The sequence below is a fragment of the Callospermophilus lateralis genome, chromosome 11 (genome assembly GCF_048772815.1).
Source record: "Callospermophilus lateralis isolate mCalLat2 chromosome 11, mCalLat2.hap1, whole genome shotgun sequence".
Classification (NCBI taxonomy): domain Eukaryota; kingdom Metazoa; phylum Chordata; class Mammalia; order Rodentia; family Sciuridae; genus Callospermophilus; species Callospermophilus lateralis.
The window spans coordinates 23646767-23660364 of record NC_135315.1 but is presented as its reverse complement, the minus strand read 5'-3'; the positions used below and the strand labels follow the sequence as shown (position 1 = coordinate 23660364).

At 44.6% G+C, this 13598-nt stretch overlaps 2 protein-coding genes across 3 annotated transcripts; one reads left to right on the top strand and one right to left on the bottom strand.

Moving 5' to 3' along the window:
- Positions 1–12: 12 nt before the first annotated feature.
- LOC143642303 (leucine-rich repeat-containing protein 46-like) lies at positions 13–4352 on the bottom strand. The gene is made up of 7 exons (XM_077110629.1): positions 4042–4352; positions 3837–3942; positions 1823–1931; positions 983–1029; positions 601–710; positions 353–422; positions 13–79 (listed from the first exon to the last, which is right to left on the bottom strand). Exons 1-7 carry the CDS (start codon positions 4049–4051, stop codon positions 13–15), a joined length of 519 nt encoding a protein of 172 aa, XP_076966744.1. The 5' UTR covers positions 4052–4352.
- A 144-nt stretch (positions 4353–4496) lies between these two features.
- On the top strand, positions 4497–12674 carry Mrpl10 (mitochondrial ribosomal protein L10). Of its 2 annotated transcripts, XM_076870525.1 has the most exons (6): positions 4503–4579; positions 6418–6476; positions 6628–6797; positions 9969–10133; positions 10393–10537; positions 12368–12674. In XM_076870525.1, the coding sequence occupies exons 3-6, from the start codon at positions 6693–6695 to the stop codon at positions 12622–12624; spliced, it is 672 nt and encodes a 223-aa protein (XP_076726640.1). In that variant the 5' UTR covers positions 4503–4579; positions 6418–6476; positions 6628–6692; the 3' UTR covers positions 12625–12674. The 2 variants fall into 2 exon arrangements, with proteins under 2 accessions (XP_076726639.1, XP_076726640.1); XM_076870524.1 differs by lacking the exon at positions 6418–6476 and having other exon boundaries at positions 4497–4579.
- The last annotated feature ends 924 nt before the right edge of the window (positions 12675–13598 follow it).

Sequence of the window (13598 nt, the reverse complement as noted above, 5' to 3'; positions counted from 1 at the left end):
GTGGCAGGGCTTCTAGCACCATCTCCCTGCAAGGCAGTAAGAGCAGAGGCTACTGAGGAAGGCATCCTTGGTGTGGAACCTGGGAGGACACAAGGACACATGTCACAGCATCCACACCTGGACAGGTGGCAGCTCATGGTCTAGCAGTGGGGCCTCAAGTCATCCCCAAAGAGCTAAAGGCTGGCTCCAGTGCAGCATGGGAACGAAATGGGGAAGGAGCAAACTTGAACTATTGGGCTGGAGGAGCAGGGGCTATGGGCAATGCCAGGTTTGCAGGCTGAGAAGGAGCCCTTGTGGAGTTAGTAGGTGGAACTTAACCAGGATCTCCTTCCTCCTACCCTCAGTCCCTCACCTGTAGCACTTCTGCTTGGTGCAGCTGTTGCCAGTCAGATTGAGGATGAGGAGGCTCTGGGGGAGCTCATCTGCACATGGAGAGACACAGGGAGTGAAGCTCTCATACCAACTCTGCACCCTCCGAGGATGAAGTGTATGTGCAGGATTGTGTTGAGCACAAGCACAGGGAGGTGGCGGAGGAGGGCAGAAAGAAGGGAGGACCCCACACAGGACAAGTGCCGTGAGCCAGGGCTAGGGTGTTCCTACCCGGCTTCAGTGTTTCTATCAGGTTCTCAGAGAGGTCCAGAAACTGGAGGTATGGGAGGTTGAGGAGGTTTTCCACGTGCCTGATTCTGTTTCCTGCTAGAGACAGGAAACTAGGGAAGGATGGGTGGGTGGGGGGCAGAGACAGGACTGTTGAGGAAGAGAGGAAGACACCAGACACCTGGGCCCCCTGTCAGGCAGTTGGATTTCTAGTGGGGACACACGGCCTATGGGGGTAGAGGAAGCAGAGCAAGGCTTGGAAAGAGCTGATCAAGGCTGATCAAGAGCCAGGCTTGGAAAGCTCTGAGCAGGTTCTTGGGGGTATTGCCGTGTTTCCCCTCCCACTCCTTACTCCTTCCCCCACCTGAGGCTTGGTGCCACATACCGCAAGGAGGGGATGCAAGCCAGGTTCTCAATTCTCTGGATCTTATTCTGCAGGAAGAAACCAAAGTGGGGGAAACCAAGCTGTCAGTTGGGTGGGGAGCCCTGTAAGGGGACAAAGCCCCAGTACCACAGCTGCACTTGAAGCTGGAGATATTGCACTTTGGGAACAACCCCACTCCTGACTGGTTGTCACTATCTTTGGGAGATGATTGGCTTTCTTTGGATGGATAGTTAAAAGTATAAACTGGGGGCTGGATAAAGGTTTGAAGTACCCTTCTCTGACCCCATAGCCAAAGAGGGACCTTGGAATCAGGGAAGGAAACCAAGGGCCACTAGAAAAATGGAAAAAACCTTGGTGGTGACTTGCATGCCAAAAAGAGGAAAATGAGCACATATTCATTTGATTTGAAGAGTTTCTGTGGGAAAACTGAAAGGGAGCTGGGAATATGAAGGCTGGGGGAGTCTGAAGACCACCACCAATGTCTAGCAGCCTTCAAGGATCCAAAAGGTGTAGAGGAATCTTCAGTTTTCTTCTTCTTCAAAAAAGGAATGAGCTTGGGCTGTATAATATGAAAAGATTAGGGCAGATACCAAGAAGAACTAGACCAAAAGAAGTGTCTGATTAAGGAGCAACAATTCAAGGGCATGTTCAAGATCTCTTTCAGAGGGATCAGTCTTTCAACTGGGGAGAATTCCTGATTTATTTGGGAATGATTTAAACATAGACCTATTTGTCTGAACATCAAAGAAGGCTCAAGATTACCTGTTTGGATGCTTTTGGATTAGACAGACCTAGTCCACAAGGGGTCAGGGGAAAGGAAGAGCAAGGGACAAGAGTTACCGCTTGTAGATAAAGACTGTGAAGATTCTGGAGACTCTCTAAGTTCTTGATAGTGGTAATCCCCTCTCGGTCCAGGCGGACAATCTGCAGCTCAGCAAGGGTATGAAACCTGGGAGAAGATTGGGTGGAGTGGTGTGACAAAGCTCACCTCTGTGGTTTCAGCTGGAGAGATGGGAGGGAGGAGGAGGAGAAGAGATGTTTTCAGGAGGGGTAGATGGCTGAGTGACTCTCATCATTGTCAAGAACAGCTTCTTGACCCATGAAATGATGTCCAAGTCATGAAGCTGGCTTGCCTAGGAGACCTCTCTCTGTTGATGGCATTGGGGAGAATCAGACTGAGAGTAAAGGCCCTTTGGGAAACTGAGTGAAATCCATTCATGATTCCTGGAGAGATCTGGAGGCCAGAAATTCTTTCTTGGGCCAGCCTGGATGGTAGGCAGTAATGACAGCATCTCTGCAGGAAGATCCTTCCTCATTCTACCTTTTGAGTGGTCCATAGAGTGAAAGTCACCCATTCCATCCACGAATTCATTCATTAATTCCACAACATTTACTGGGTTCCAACTAGAGACAAATGACAGAGTCTCTGCCCATCACTCTTAGGGAAGTCTTCAGACTCCCCTAGCCTTCATCTATGACAAGAGGGTGACAGAGCCAGGTACAAGGGTCTCTGGCAGCTGTGCACCAAGTCCCGAATAAGGGGATCCAGAATTGCTTTCTAGAGGAAGTGACAGATGAGTAGGAGTTAGCTACAAAGCTGGGAGGGGGACAGGGAGAAGGCATTTCAAGCAGAATGAACAGTACATGTGTATGCTAATTCAGCCCTTCTCAAACTTTAATAGGCCCACCAATCCCTTGGGATCATTAAAATGCAGATTCTTATTCAGTAGTTCTGCGGTGAGCCTCAGATTTTTTTAATTTCTAATGAACTCGTAGATGAATGCCAATGTCATTGCCCCCAACACCTTTGAGTAACAAGGTGCTAAGGTGTGAGAACACACTAATGGAGAGTTGCTGGAAATAGGCTGAAGAGAACAGAGGCCAACTCATTTTAAGGCATTTGGAGTTTATTGTGGAGATAATAGGGAGCTGAGGAAGTTTCTATTACAGAGTGCCTGATCAGATTTGTTATTTAAAAGGATTGCTTTAAATAAATAATGTGGCTCAAGCAGTGGCGCGCTCGCCTGGCATGCACAGGACACTGGGTTTGATCCTCAGCACCACATAAAAAATAAAGATGTTGTGTCCACTGAAAACTGAAAAAAATTTTTTTTTAAAAAGGATTGCTTTAAGCCATACAGTACTACACACCTGTAATTCCAGCAATTTGGGATTCTGAAGTAGAAGAACCACAAGTTCTAGGCCAGCCTTGGCAATTTAGCAAAACTTTAATAAAGTGCCCTGGGTTCAATCTCAGTCTTAAATAAACAAATAAAAAGATTTCTGAGAAGGGATGACAGCCTTATCTAAGGCAGCTGAGTGAGGACGCTGGAAAGCAGATTTTTTTTTTTTTTTTTTTTTTTTTGCGCTGGGAATTAAATCCAGAGGCCAGAGGCGCTGAACTATATACCCAGTCTTTTTTATTTTTTATTTTGAGATAGGGTCTCTCTAAGTTGCTGAGGCAGATATTGAACTTGCAGTCCTCCTGCTTCAGTCTCCTGAGTTACTGAAATTACTGCACCACTGTGCCTGACTGAAAGGAACGATTTTTTTAAAAATTGTTTTTTTAGTTGCAGTTGGACACAACATCTTTATTTTATTCATTTATTTTTATGCAGTGCTGAGGCTCGAACCCAGCGCCTGGGAAGTGCTAAGCAAGCACTCTATCGCTGAGCCACAGCCACAGCCTCAGCCTTTAAAAGAAACGATTTTTAAGGAGGGAAAATCATTGGACACGATCACTGATTGGAGTGGGACTAAGTAAAGAAACAAGGATGAGTGGACAAATCTGTAGGGTTCAGCGAACTGGTCACTACGTGCAGGACCCCCTCCCCCCCCACACCCCGGCACTCACATCTTCTCTGACAGATCTTCATCCTCAGGGTAGGTCAAGTTCCGCTCAGTAATAAGGGCCTCAGTAATGTAGACATCCTTTTCCTCTGGACTCTGGGCAAGTTTAGCTGTGAAAACATGAGTCCAATTGTCATCTTTCTTCTTTCTTGGAGGCTGACCCTACCGTTGTCCAACTGTTCTACTTACCAACCCACTTCCCTACTTACCCCCAGGCATGATGTAAAATAGACAGCTGCTAGCTTGAGGCGAGAGAGGAGCGGAGAAGTTCCTAAGGATGGACTGTTCTTAAGGATGGCCAAACCGAGAATGGCGGGCGAGAGAGAATTCCTAGACTTGGGAGACAGTGGAAAGGGGTTGACTCAGAACAACTTGTTAGGGAGTAGTCGAAGACAAGTAAATAGGGGTGAAGGGTCTGGAGTTTGTGGGGGTGTGGAAAGTCTTTGCCGGCAGCAAATTAGGCGGTTGTGGGTAGGAGGGATAAGAAAGGGGCGGTTTCCAAGAGTTCGTGTCGTTGCTAGGATACCGGACGCCAGCTAGAGAGGAAGTGGAGAAGGGAGGGATGCCGCTCTGCGCATGCGGGTTACGGCTCTATCCGGAAGATCTGCCCACCACTTCCGACCCCAGGGTTCGCTGGCCCATAATCCTTAGCTTCTTCCGGCTCCGTACCGCTTCTGTCTGTTTTTCCGGTGGCGATGGCTGCGGCCGCGGCTGGAATGCTGCGAGGGAGTCTCCTGCCCCAGGCGGGTAAGGAGCGGCCCGTAAGATCTCACTGCGTATTTGGCCAGCGCTCTCTAATCCTCGTTTCCCTTCCTCTACTTCTGACACTTCCGGTTGTCTCTGACTCCAGAGATGTCCCGGTGATCCGTGACACCAGCTAGATCGCGGGTTTTATCCCATCTAATTTCCTGTGACTCCAGATTATCACAGCAACGAAGTCGCCAACAAAAACATTTATTCCTTACGTCCCGATCCCCCTGCCTTGGGTTTCTTTACCCCACCACTTAGCTCTCGCCCCTGACCCTTGAGTTTTCTTTGGTTGCACCAGTCTTTGCCCGGACTTTTGCGTTATGCCTCCTCTGAAGCTCTAAGCCTGATTGTCGCCTCCTCAGGTTTTCCCTCATGACCTCTGTAAAGCAGTTTTATTCAGTTAATTCTGTATCTTGTACCCTGTTTACTGACCCCCCTTGTCCCATTATAGCCTGTAATTTTACTTTTATTTATTCGTTTATCTTCTGTGTTAAGCTCTGAAAGGACAGAATCATTTATACAGCATAGCCAGCAGGCAGCATGGTTTCTGACCTTAGTGGCATGCAGCAGATAATTGTTTAATGAATTAATTAGAGCATTTATTATAGGCCAGGAACTGTGATAAATGTTTTACACATATTATCCCATTTAGATCTTGAAGCATCCTGTAAGGAAAGGATTACCATTTGCCCTTTACAGATGAGGAAACAAGTTTTGGACCAGTTTAGTGACTGGGCAAGGTCATACTTAGTAAGTGGCTGAAGAAATATTAAAATTCAGTTTCATACGATTCCAAAGCCACTTATAACAATTAGATTTTGTGGCCACTGGCAATAAACTTCTAGCCTCAGCAGGTCTCCATGCTGTCTGTCAGAGCTACCTTCTAGCAGACCCTTTTTCTGTGGTCCCATTTCAGCCTTGGGAGGGGCTGAATCTGGGAAACATTAGGCTTGGCCCTTGTGTTGAGGATGAAAGGATCACTTTAGCTCAGGGCTTTAAGTGTCTCTTTGTTTTCTGAGGGGTGCTCTCAAACATTGCCTGTCAACAAGAAGAGAGAAGGGAAGAGAGACGTGGAAGAGTAGCATAATGGTCAGGTAGCATACTGGTCATAAATGTGTACCCACCCTTGCTTCAAATGATAGGAACAGCCCTCACAGGCAGTGTTTGAGCATGGTTTTCAAACTTAAGCAGGCATCAGAATCACTAGGAGAACTTATAATTTTTTGGTGGTACTGGGAATTAAACTTTGGGCCTTTCCTGTACTAGACAAACTTTCTACTACCAAACTATATTTCAAGCCCCCACCAGGAGGGTTTTACTAAAACACTCTGCTAAGCCCTACCCCAGAGTTTGTGATTCAGTAGGTCTAGGGCAGGTATTTCTAACAGATTACTGGAGGATGCTGATGTTGATGGCAGAGTGAGGGTAGGTAATACTTCAAAAACCACTGACTTGGACCAGGGGTTGGCATATCATGGCAAGGCTAGTCACTGAGGTTTTTTATTTTTTGTTTTGTTTTGTGGTGCTGGAGATTAAACAACGGGAGTATGTTAGGCAAGTGTTCTACCACTGAACTATACCTCCAGCCCCTGGTCACTGTATTTTATAAATAAAGTTTTATTGGAACAAACCTTATCTGTTTTTTTACATAAATGTCCATGGTCACATTTTGGCATAGTTGAATATAAGTGACAGATAGTACAGCCCCCAAATCTAAAATATTTACTATTTGTCCATTTAGGAAAAGGTTTGCCGAGCCCTTTCCCCCTTTGTTTAATGTGTTTGAAATATTTTCTCCTTTGTTCTCATTTTTTATCCCATCTCTGCATAAAAAGCAAGCTGGAGAAATGGGAGCCTCAAGAGATCAAGCAGCTGACCCACTAAAAAAGAGAAGGTTTGGGATTTCAGGATTTCTAGCAGGCATTTCCTTGTCTATCTCTGTGAGCCATGTTGTGTCTGTCTAGAGGGTGTGCTTTTGCTCCATTTGGGGCAAACTAGGGCCTCCAAAAGATTGTATTTCACTGTGTAACCATCTCCTCCCTCAGGCCGGCTACCCACCCTCCAGACTGTCCGTTATGGCTCAAAGGCCGTAACCCGCCACCGTCGTGTGATGCACTTTGAACGTCAGAAGCTGATGGCTGTGACTGAGTATATTCCCCCCAAACCTGCCATCAACCCAAGGTGCCTGCCACCTCCCCCCAGCCCTCCCAAGGAGGTAAGGAGGAGACTGCATGCACATCACTTGGTGGTGGGATAGTGGATTAAAATGATTTTTTCTCTCATAGTGAAGTAGGACTCCAAACCACAGTCACTTATATCATTGTTTCACTTCTACCTGATCCTGCGGCCCAGGTACTTTAAGATGAAATCTGCACTTGATTCTACATTTGTCTGTGGGTTCTATGGATTAGATGGCCTCCTGGATTTCCTTCATTCTGTTCTTGTCTCTAAAAATGTGTGTGTGTGAGGGCTGGGGTTGTGGCTCAGTGGTAGAGTGCTTGCCTAACATGTGTGAGGCACTGGGTTTGCTTCTCAGCACCACATAAAAATGAATAAATAAAATAATGGCATTTAAAAAATGCATGTGAAAGCTACCTGGGCAGGTGGGGGGAGGGGAGAGGTCTCTGCTATTTTTGTGTTTTTTGTTTTCTGTTTTTTTGCAATGTTAGGGATCAAACCCAGGGACTTGTGCATGCTAAGCAAGCACCCTACCACTAAGTGACACCCCCGATCCTCTCCTGTCTTAAAAGGAGTTGATGCTTTCATGTTTTCCTAAAGAAATGAGAGAATCATTCTGTCCTTAAAAAAACAGGAAGACCAGTGGAGTTTTGTATCTTTTTAATTTTTTTAATTTATCTTTATCCTATTTACCTTTATCCTATTCATTTATTTATATGAGAATCAATCCCAGTGCCCCACAATGCTAGGCAAGTGCTCTATCACTGAGCCACAACCCCAGCCCTGGGAATTTGTATCTTTTTAGTGGCTTTTGTTTTGTATACCTAATAAATTCTAGTATTCTAGTTGCCTGCTGCTTCTTAAGGATTAGATAGCTGTCTTCTCTTGCAGGAGAGAAGGACATCAGCAACTGCAGCCTGAGGGAGTTAGGTCAGATGGAAGAGATGCTCTGAGTCATTGAGCAGCTTCCTCAAAGGTGAATGAGAAGACAACCTAGCATCTGGGTTTTCGCCTGTGAAAACAAAGAGCACTCTGAAATGGCCCTGTAGGGTCAGCCCATGGAGCATTGCTTGGCAAACCACACTTTAGTGACTGGGCCTCTTCCATCAGCACTTAGGAAATTTTTGTTTGGTTTTGCATCTTTTAAAAAAAAAGCAAACAAACTTAAATATTACTCGACCTTTATTTTTTTGTTTTGCTTTTTGGAGATGAGATCTCACCATGTACCATGTTCTCCAGACTGATCTTATTTATTTATTTATTTATTTATTTTAGTTGTCACTGGACCTTTATTTTATTTATTTATTTATATGTGGTGATGAGAATTGAACCCTGTGCCTCATGAGTGCTAGGGAAGTGTGCTACCACTGAGCTACAACCCAGCCCTCCAGACTGATCTTGAATTCATGAGTTCTAGTGATCCTCCTGCCTCAACCTCCCAAGTAGCTGGAGCTATAGGCATGTGCTGCCACACCTGGGTCAATCCAGTTAAAGTCTATTCACAGCATTTCCCTCTCAGTTCAAGCAAATTGTATGGAATTTTTCTCCCATAGTTTTTTCTTAGGCCATTTGGGCATGCTACTTCTTAACTGTAGAAGAATCTAAAATAGCACATGCAATAGCACTTTGTGGAATGAAGGAGATAGTCTATATCTGCACTGTCCAATATGATAGCCACTTGCCACTTGTGACTACTGAGCACTTGAAATAAAACTAGTGTGACTGAGTAACTGATTCTTAATTGTGTTTGATTTTAATTACTTTAAATATAAATAGCCGCATTTGCCTTAGTGGCTACTATATCGAACACGGCAGGTCTGGAACCTACATTTAGTGCAATATTGTATTTTTTTCACAGAATTCTGCAAAAAGCACATGACTTCTAGGTTGTCCACTTTTTAAATATATTTTATTATTTTCAATTTTTTTAAATTTTTTTTGTGGTGCTGAATCAAACCCAGGGCCTTGAGAATACTAGACAAGCACTTTGCTACCGAGCTACATCCCCAGCTAAATAAATTTTAGATTCTTTGCTTTAGGGAAAAAGAAAAACTTAAACAGTATTGTAGAGATATGTAAATGTATTCTTAGGTCCTGAGGTTCTCAATTTTGAGAAACATTTTCTTAAGAAAATTAAGTTTTGGGCTGGGGATGTGGCTCAAGCGGTAGCACGCTCACCTGGCATGCGTGCGGCCCGGATTCGATCCTCAGCACCACATACAAACAGAGATTTTTGTGTCCGCCGAGAACTAAAAAATAAATATTTAAATTCTCCCTCTCTTTAAAAAAAAAAAAGAAAATTAAGTTTTGTTCTGTGAAAAATGTTTGGTCTCACATTTAAACTAACAGTGCAAAAGTTGTTTGGTATTTTTCTTTCTTTCTTTTTTTTTTCTTTGTGGCAGGGGTAACCAGGGATAGAACTCAGGGGCACTCCACCGCTGAGCCACATCCCTAGTCCTGTTTTATACTTTAATATATTTTATTTTTAATATTTTATTAGTTGTTGATGGACCTTTATTTATTTGTTTGTTTAATAATTTATTTATATGTGTTGCTGAGAATTGAACTCAGTTCCTTATACATGCTAGGCAAGCACAACCCCAGGCTGTATTTTATACTTTATTTAGAGACAGGGTCTCATGAGTTGCTTAGTGTCTCACTTTTGCCAAGGTTGGCATTGAACTCACAATCCTCCAGTCTCAGCATCTTAAGCTGCTGGGATTACAGGTGCACACCACTGCACCCAGCTCTTTTTTTTTTTTTTTTCCTTTTAATTGGTGTTATGGATTGAACCTGGGTCCTCATGCATGCTAAGCACAAGCTTTGTCACCCAACTATATCCTCATCTTGTATTTATAACTGGTAAAATAATTTAACATGAGTACAGTGCCAGATTGATAACTGAAGTAATTTTCATAATATTATTGTCAAACGGTGTTGACTAGGGAGCCTGCTGACCTGTTTGGGGAGGTCAAGAGTTCTTAGGTTTGAAAGCACTACTCTGAAGATTGTGATTAGCTAATGAAAACAGAGGGTTACAGTGGGAGGTGTTATACCTCACTGAGTCAGGTGCCCAGCTATCTCACCTGTTCCCCAATGTGTTGCACATTTGGCCATTGCCGAAAGCCCTAGTGCCTATCTGGGAGAGATTGAGAGCTGCCAGGGGGATAGACAGCTGATGTCATTCAGCATCCCTTCTTGCCTTCAGGAAACAGGCCTCATCCGGCTCCTCCGTCGGGAGATAGCAGCAGTTTTCCGAGACAACCGGATGATAGCCGTCTGCCAAAATGTGGCCCTGAGTGCAGAGGACAAACTTGCCATACGGCACCAGCTGCGGAAACATAAGATCTTTATGAAGGTCTTCCCCAATGAGGTAGGGGTGACTCTGTCACAAGGCCTGTCTTTTCCACCCTTTGCTTTCATGCCTGCCAAAGCAGAGGTTGGTTCTGCTCCCTCCATAGCCTACTTCTGACTCCTCCCTTAGCTGGCCTAGACAAACCACCTCCTAGTCGGGTGCCTAAGCTACAGTTAAGGGCTGAGGGGTTGCACCTTCACCTGATGTGGCCCATGACCAAGGTAAGTGTCACTTGTCCCCACTTTCTCCCATCAGCCATTCTTTCTTGCCATCCTAGGTCCTGAAACCCTTTCTGGAAGATTCCAAGTACCAAAATCTGTTGCCCCTTTTTGTGGGACACAACATGTTGCTGGTCAGCGAAGAGCCCAAGGTCAAGGAGATGGTGCGCATCTTAAAGAGTGTGCCTTTCCTACCACTGCTAGGTGAGCAAACATTCCTGCCAGTTAGGGCTGGGAGTGAGGTGGGGCAGGTGCCACTAGCCTGGTGCCCTCTACAGAGAACATGCTGTCATGGATGGGACCAGGTTTATTGAGGGCTGACTGTCATTTGACACCTCTGTTGTCTCACAGCCCCACTTCTGTGCTAGAGGAAAGACTAAGGAAGACAGAAAGGGGGCTCTGGGGTGGGAGACGGCAAATTCAGACACCTTGAGTCTGCGATGTAGTGGGTGCTGAAACCCACACAGATAAAGGTATTTAAAATAAATATCTGAAGTAAAGGGTGCTGGGCCAATGACCAGTTTTTCCAGATATTTCTAAGACTCACTAGGTCTTATCTGTAAAGAATATTGCCCACGTCCCTAGGAAATTTGAATTTTATAGGAAAACCATATTTATAGTACCACCCGTGATTCTTTTTTTTCCTTAAAATTTTCTGTTGTGAAATACATATAATATAAAATTTACCATTTTAGGAGCCAGAATTTGTGGCACACACCTGTAATCTCAGCAACTGGGGAAGCCAAGGCAGGAGATTTGCAAGTTCAAGGGCAGCCTCAGCAATTTAGTGAGACTCTCAGCAACTTAGTGAGACCCTATCTCAAAATAAAAAATGAAAAGGACTGGGGATATAGCTCAGAGGTAACACACCCCTGGGTTCAATCCCCAGTATGAAAAAATAAAATAAATTTTACCCTGTTAACTATTTTAATTAATTTTAGTATTTTTTTTAGTTATAGATGGAACAACACCTTTATCTTATTTATGTGGTGCTGAGGATCAAACCCAGGGCCTTACACATGCGAGATGAGCACTCTACTGCTCAGCCTCAGCCCCCTGCTAACTATTTTTTTTTCTCTCTCTCTTTTTTTTTAATTTGTTTTAATTAGTTACACATGACAATACAATGATCTTGACATATCATACATTTGAATCAGATGGGATATAATATCATTTTTCTGAGTGTACAGGTTACAGAATTATATTGGTCATGCAGTCACGTATATACCCACAGCAGTAATAATGTCTATTTTATTCTGCTATCCTTCCATTCCCCCCTTCCCCTCTCCTTCCCTCCCATCACTTCTCTCTACCCAATCTAATGTGACCCACTTCTTCTTTTTTTTCCCCTCACATCTTCACCTGCTATTTTTAAATGTATAGTGATATTAAATACATTTATAATATTGTGCAATCACCATCTCCATAACTTTTTTTTTTTTTTTTTTTTTTTTTGAGACGGGGCCTAATTAAGTTGTTTAGGGCCAAGGCTGGGTTTGAACTTGTAATCCTCCTGCTTCAGCCTTCTCAGTCACTGGGATTACAGGTGTGTACCACCAGTCCTGGCTTCCATAACTTTTCATCATATATATGTATATGTCATAGATGGAAACAATACCTTTATTTTAATATGGTGATGAGGATTGAGCCCATTGCCTTACACATGCTAGACTAGACCTTTACCCCATTGAGCCCCAGCCCCAGCCAGCCCCTAATTTTCATTTTGTAAAATTGAAACTCTATCAAATAACTCCCTGTTTTTTCCCTTCACTCCATGATTCTGTTTTTAAGAAAGTTTAGGAAATGCTGACTTCAGGGGGTTGGGGCCATTGGATGCATGATGCAAGTTTTCAGAAGGAAGGAAGGGAGGGTAAAGATCTCTACTGATGGGAGTGGGTGTGGCAATGGAACCCAGACTTGGGCAGGCTGGGAGGGGAGAGGGGGGCAATGGAGAGCAGATTCCTAGGGTTGGGACATTATTTCTAGAGAAGACAGGCATTTGTGGGGAGCCCAGCTGACTCTCTGTTCTTCCAGGTGGCTGCATCGATGATACCATTCTCAGCAGACAGGGCTTCATCAACTACACCAAGTTGCCCAGTCTGTCCCTGCTGCAAGGGGAGCTGGTAGGAGGGCTCGCCTTCCTCATGGCCCAGACCCACTTCTTGCTTCAGCACCAGCCCATCCAGCTGACGGCCCTGTTGGGTCAGCATGTCAGACAGCAGCGAGAGGGGGACTCTGCCACTTTGGCCACTGGGAAGCCTGATCCTCCTGACCCTGTTCCGGACTCCTAGCCAACCTGTTTTGCCAAGCCATACCCATAAATATACTCTGCTCCTGTTGACTGTGCTGTCTTCTGTCAGAGTTGTGGAAGAATTTGGGGTGGGAGAGTGTCATGTGACTTGACTTCTTTTTTTTTTTTTTTAAAGAGTGGGGAGGGAGAGAGAGAGAGAGAGAGAATTTTAATATCTATTTTTTAGTTATTGGTGGACACAACATCTTTGTTTTGTATGTGGTGCTGAGGATTGAACCCGGGCCGCACGCATGCCAGGCAAGCGCGCTACCGCTTGAGCCACATCCCCAGCCCCAGCCACATCCCTAGCCACATGACTTGACTTCTATTAACAAAGACCTCCTTGGGGACAGGACCACTTGGAGATACACAAGAATTCCATATCAGAATGGAGGCTGCTAATTACTGTCTTTTTTTTTTTTTCAGTTGTAGATAGACACAATATCTTTATTTATTTTTAAGTGGTGCTGAGTATTGAGCCAGTGCACTCTACCACTGAGCTACAGCCCCAGCCCCTAATCACTCTTTGTCCTTAGTTTTCCCAAATTGGGACCTGATAGTGCAAAGCCTGTCAGTTCTCCAGGTACAAGGCAAAGAGCCAGGAAAGATGAGGATCTTGCCTCTGCCTCCTTACCACAGTTCTTTACTGCATATATCTCCACCCTCTTGGGGCTACAACCTGTCACAGTAGCTCAGCTAAGTAAAGACTGTATACATATCAGTTTATTCCTCACCATGTTGTCCCCATTTCACAGAAGATGAAGAGTCAGAGAAGTTAAATAGTCTGCACAAGGTCATATAGCTAGTAAATGGCAGAACGGGGACTCAAATCAGACTTTCTGTTCTGATGACCTCACCCAGAATTTTGACACCAGGTGGGTTTGGGGTGAGCTCTGATGTTAATGCTCCACCCTTGGGGTGTGTGTGCCATGTTGTAGAGGTTGGAGCACTGCTTGTGATAAAATGAAGTATATT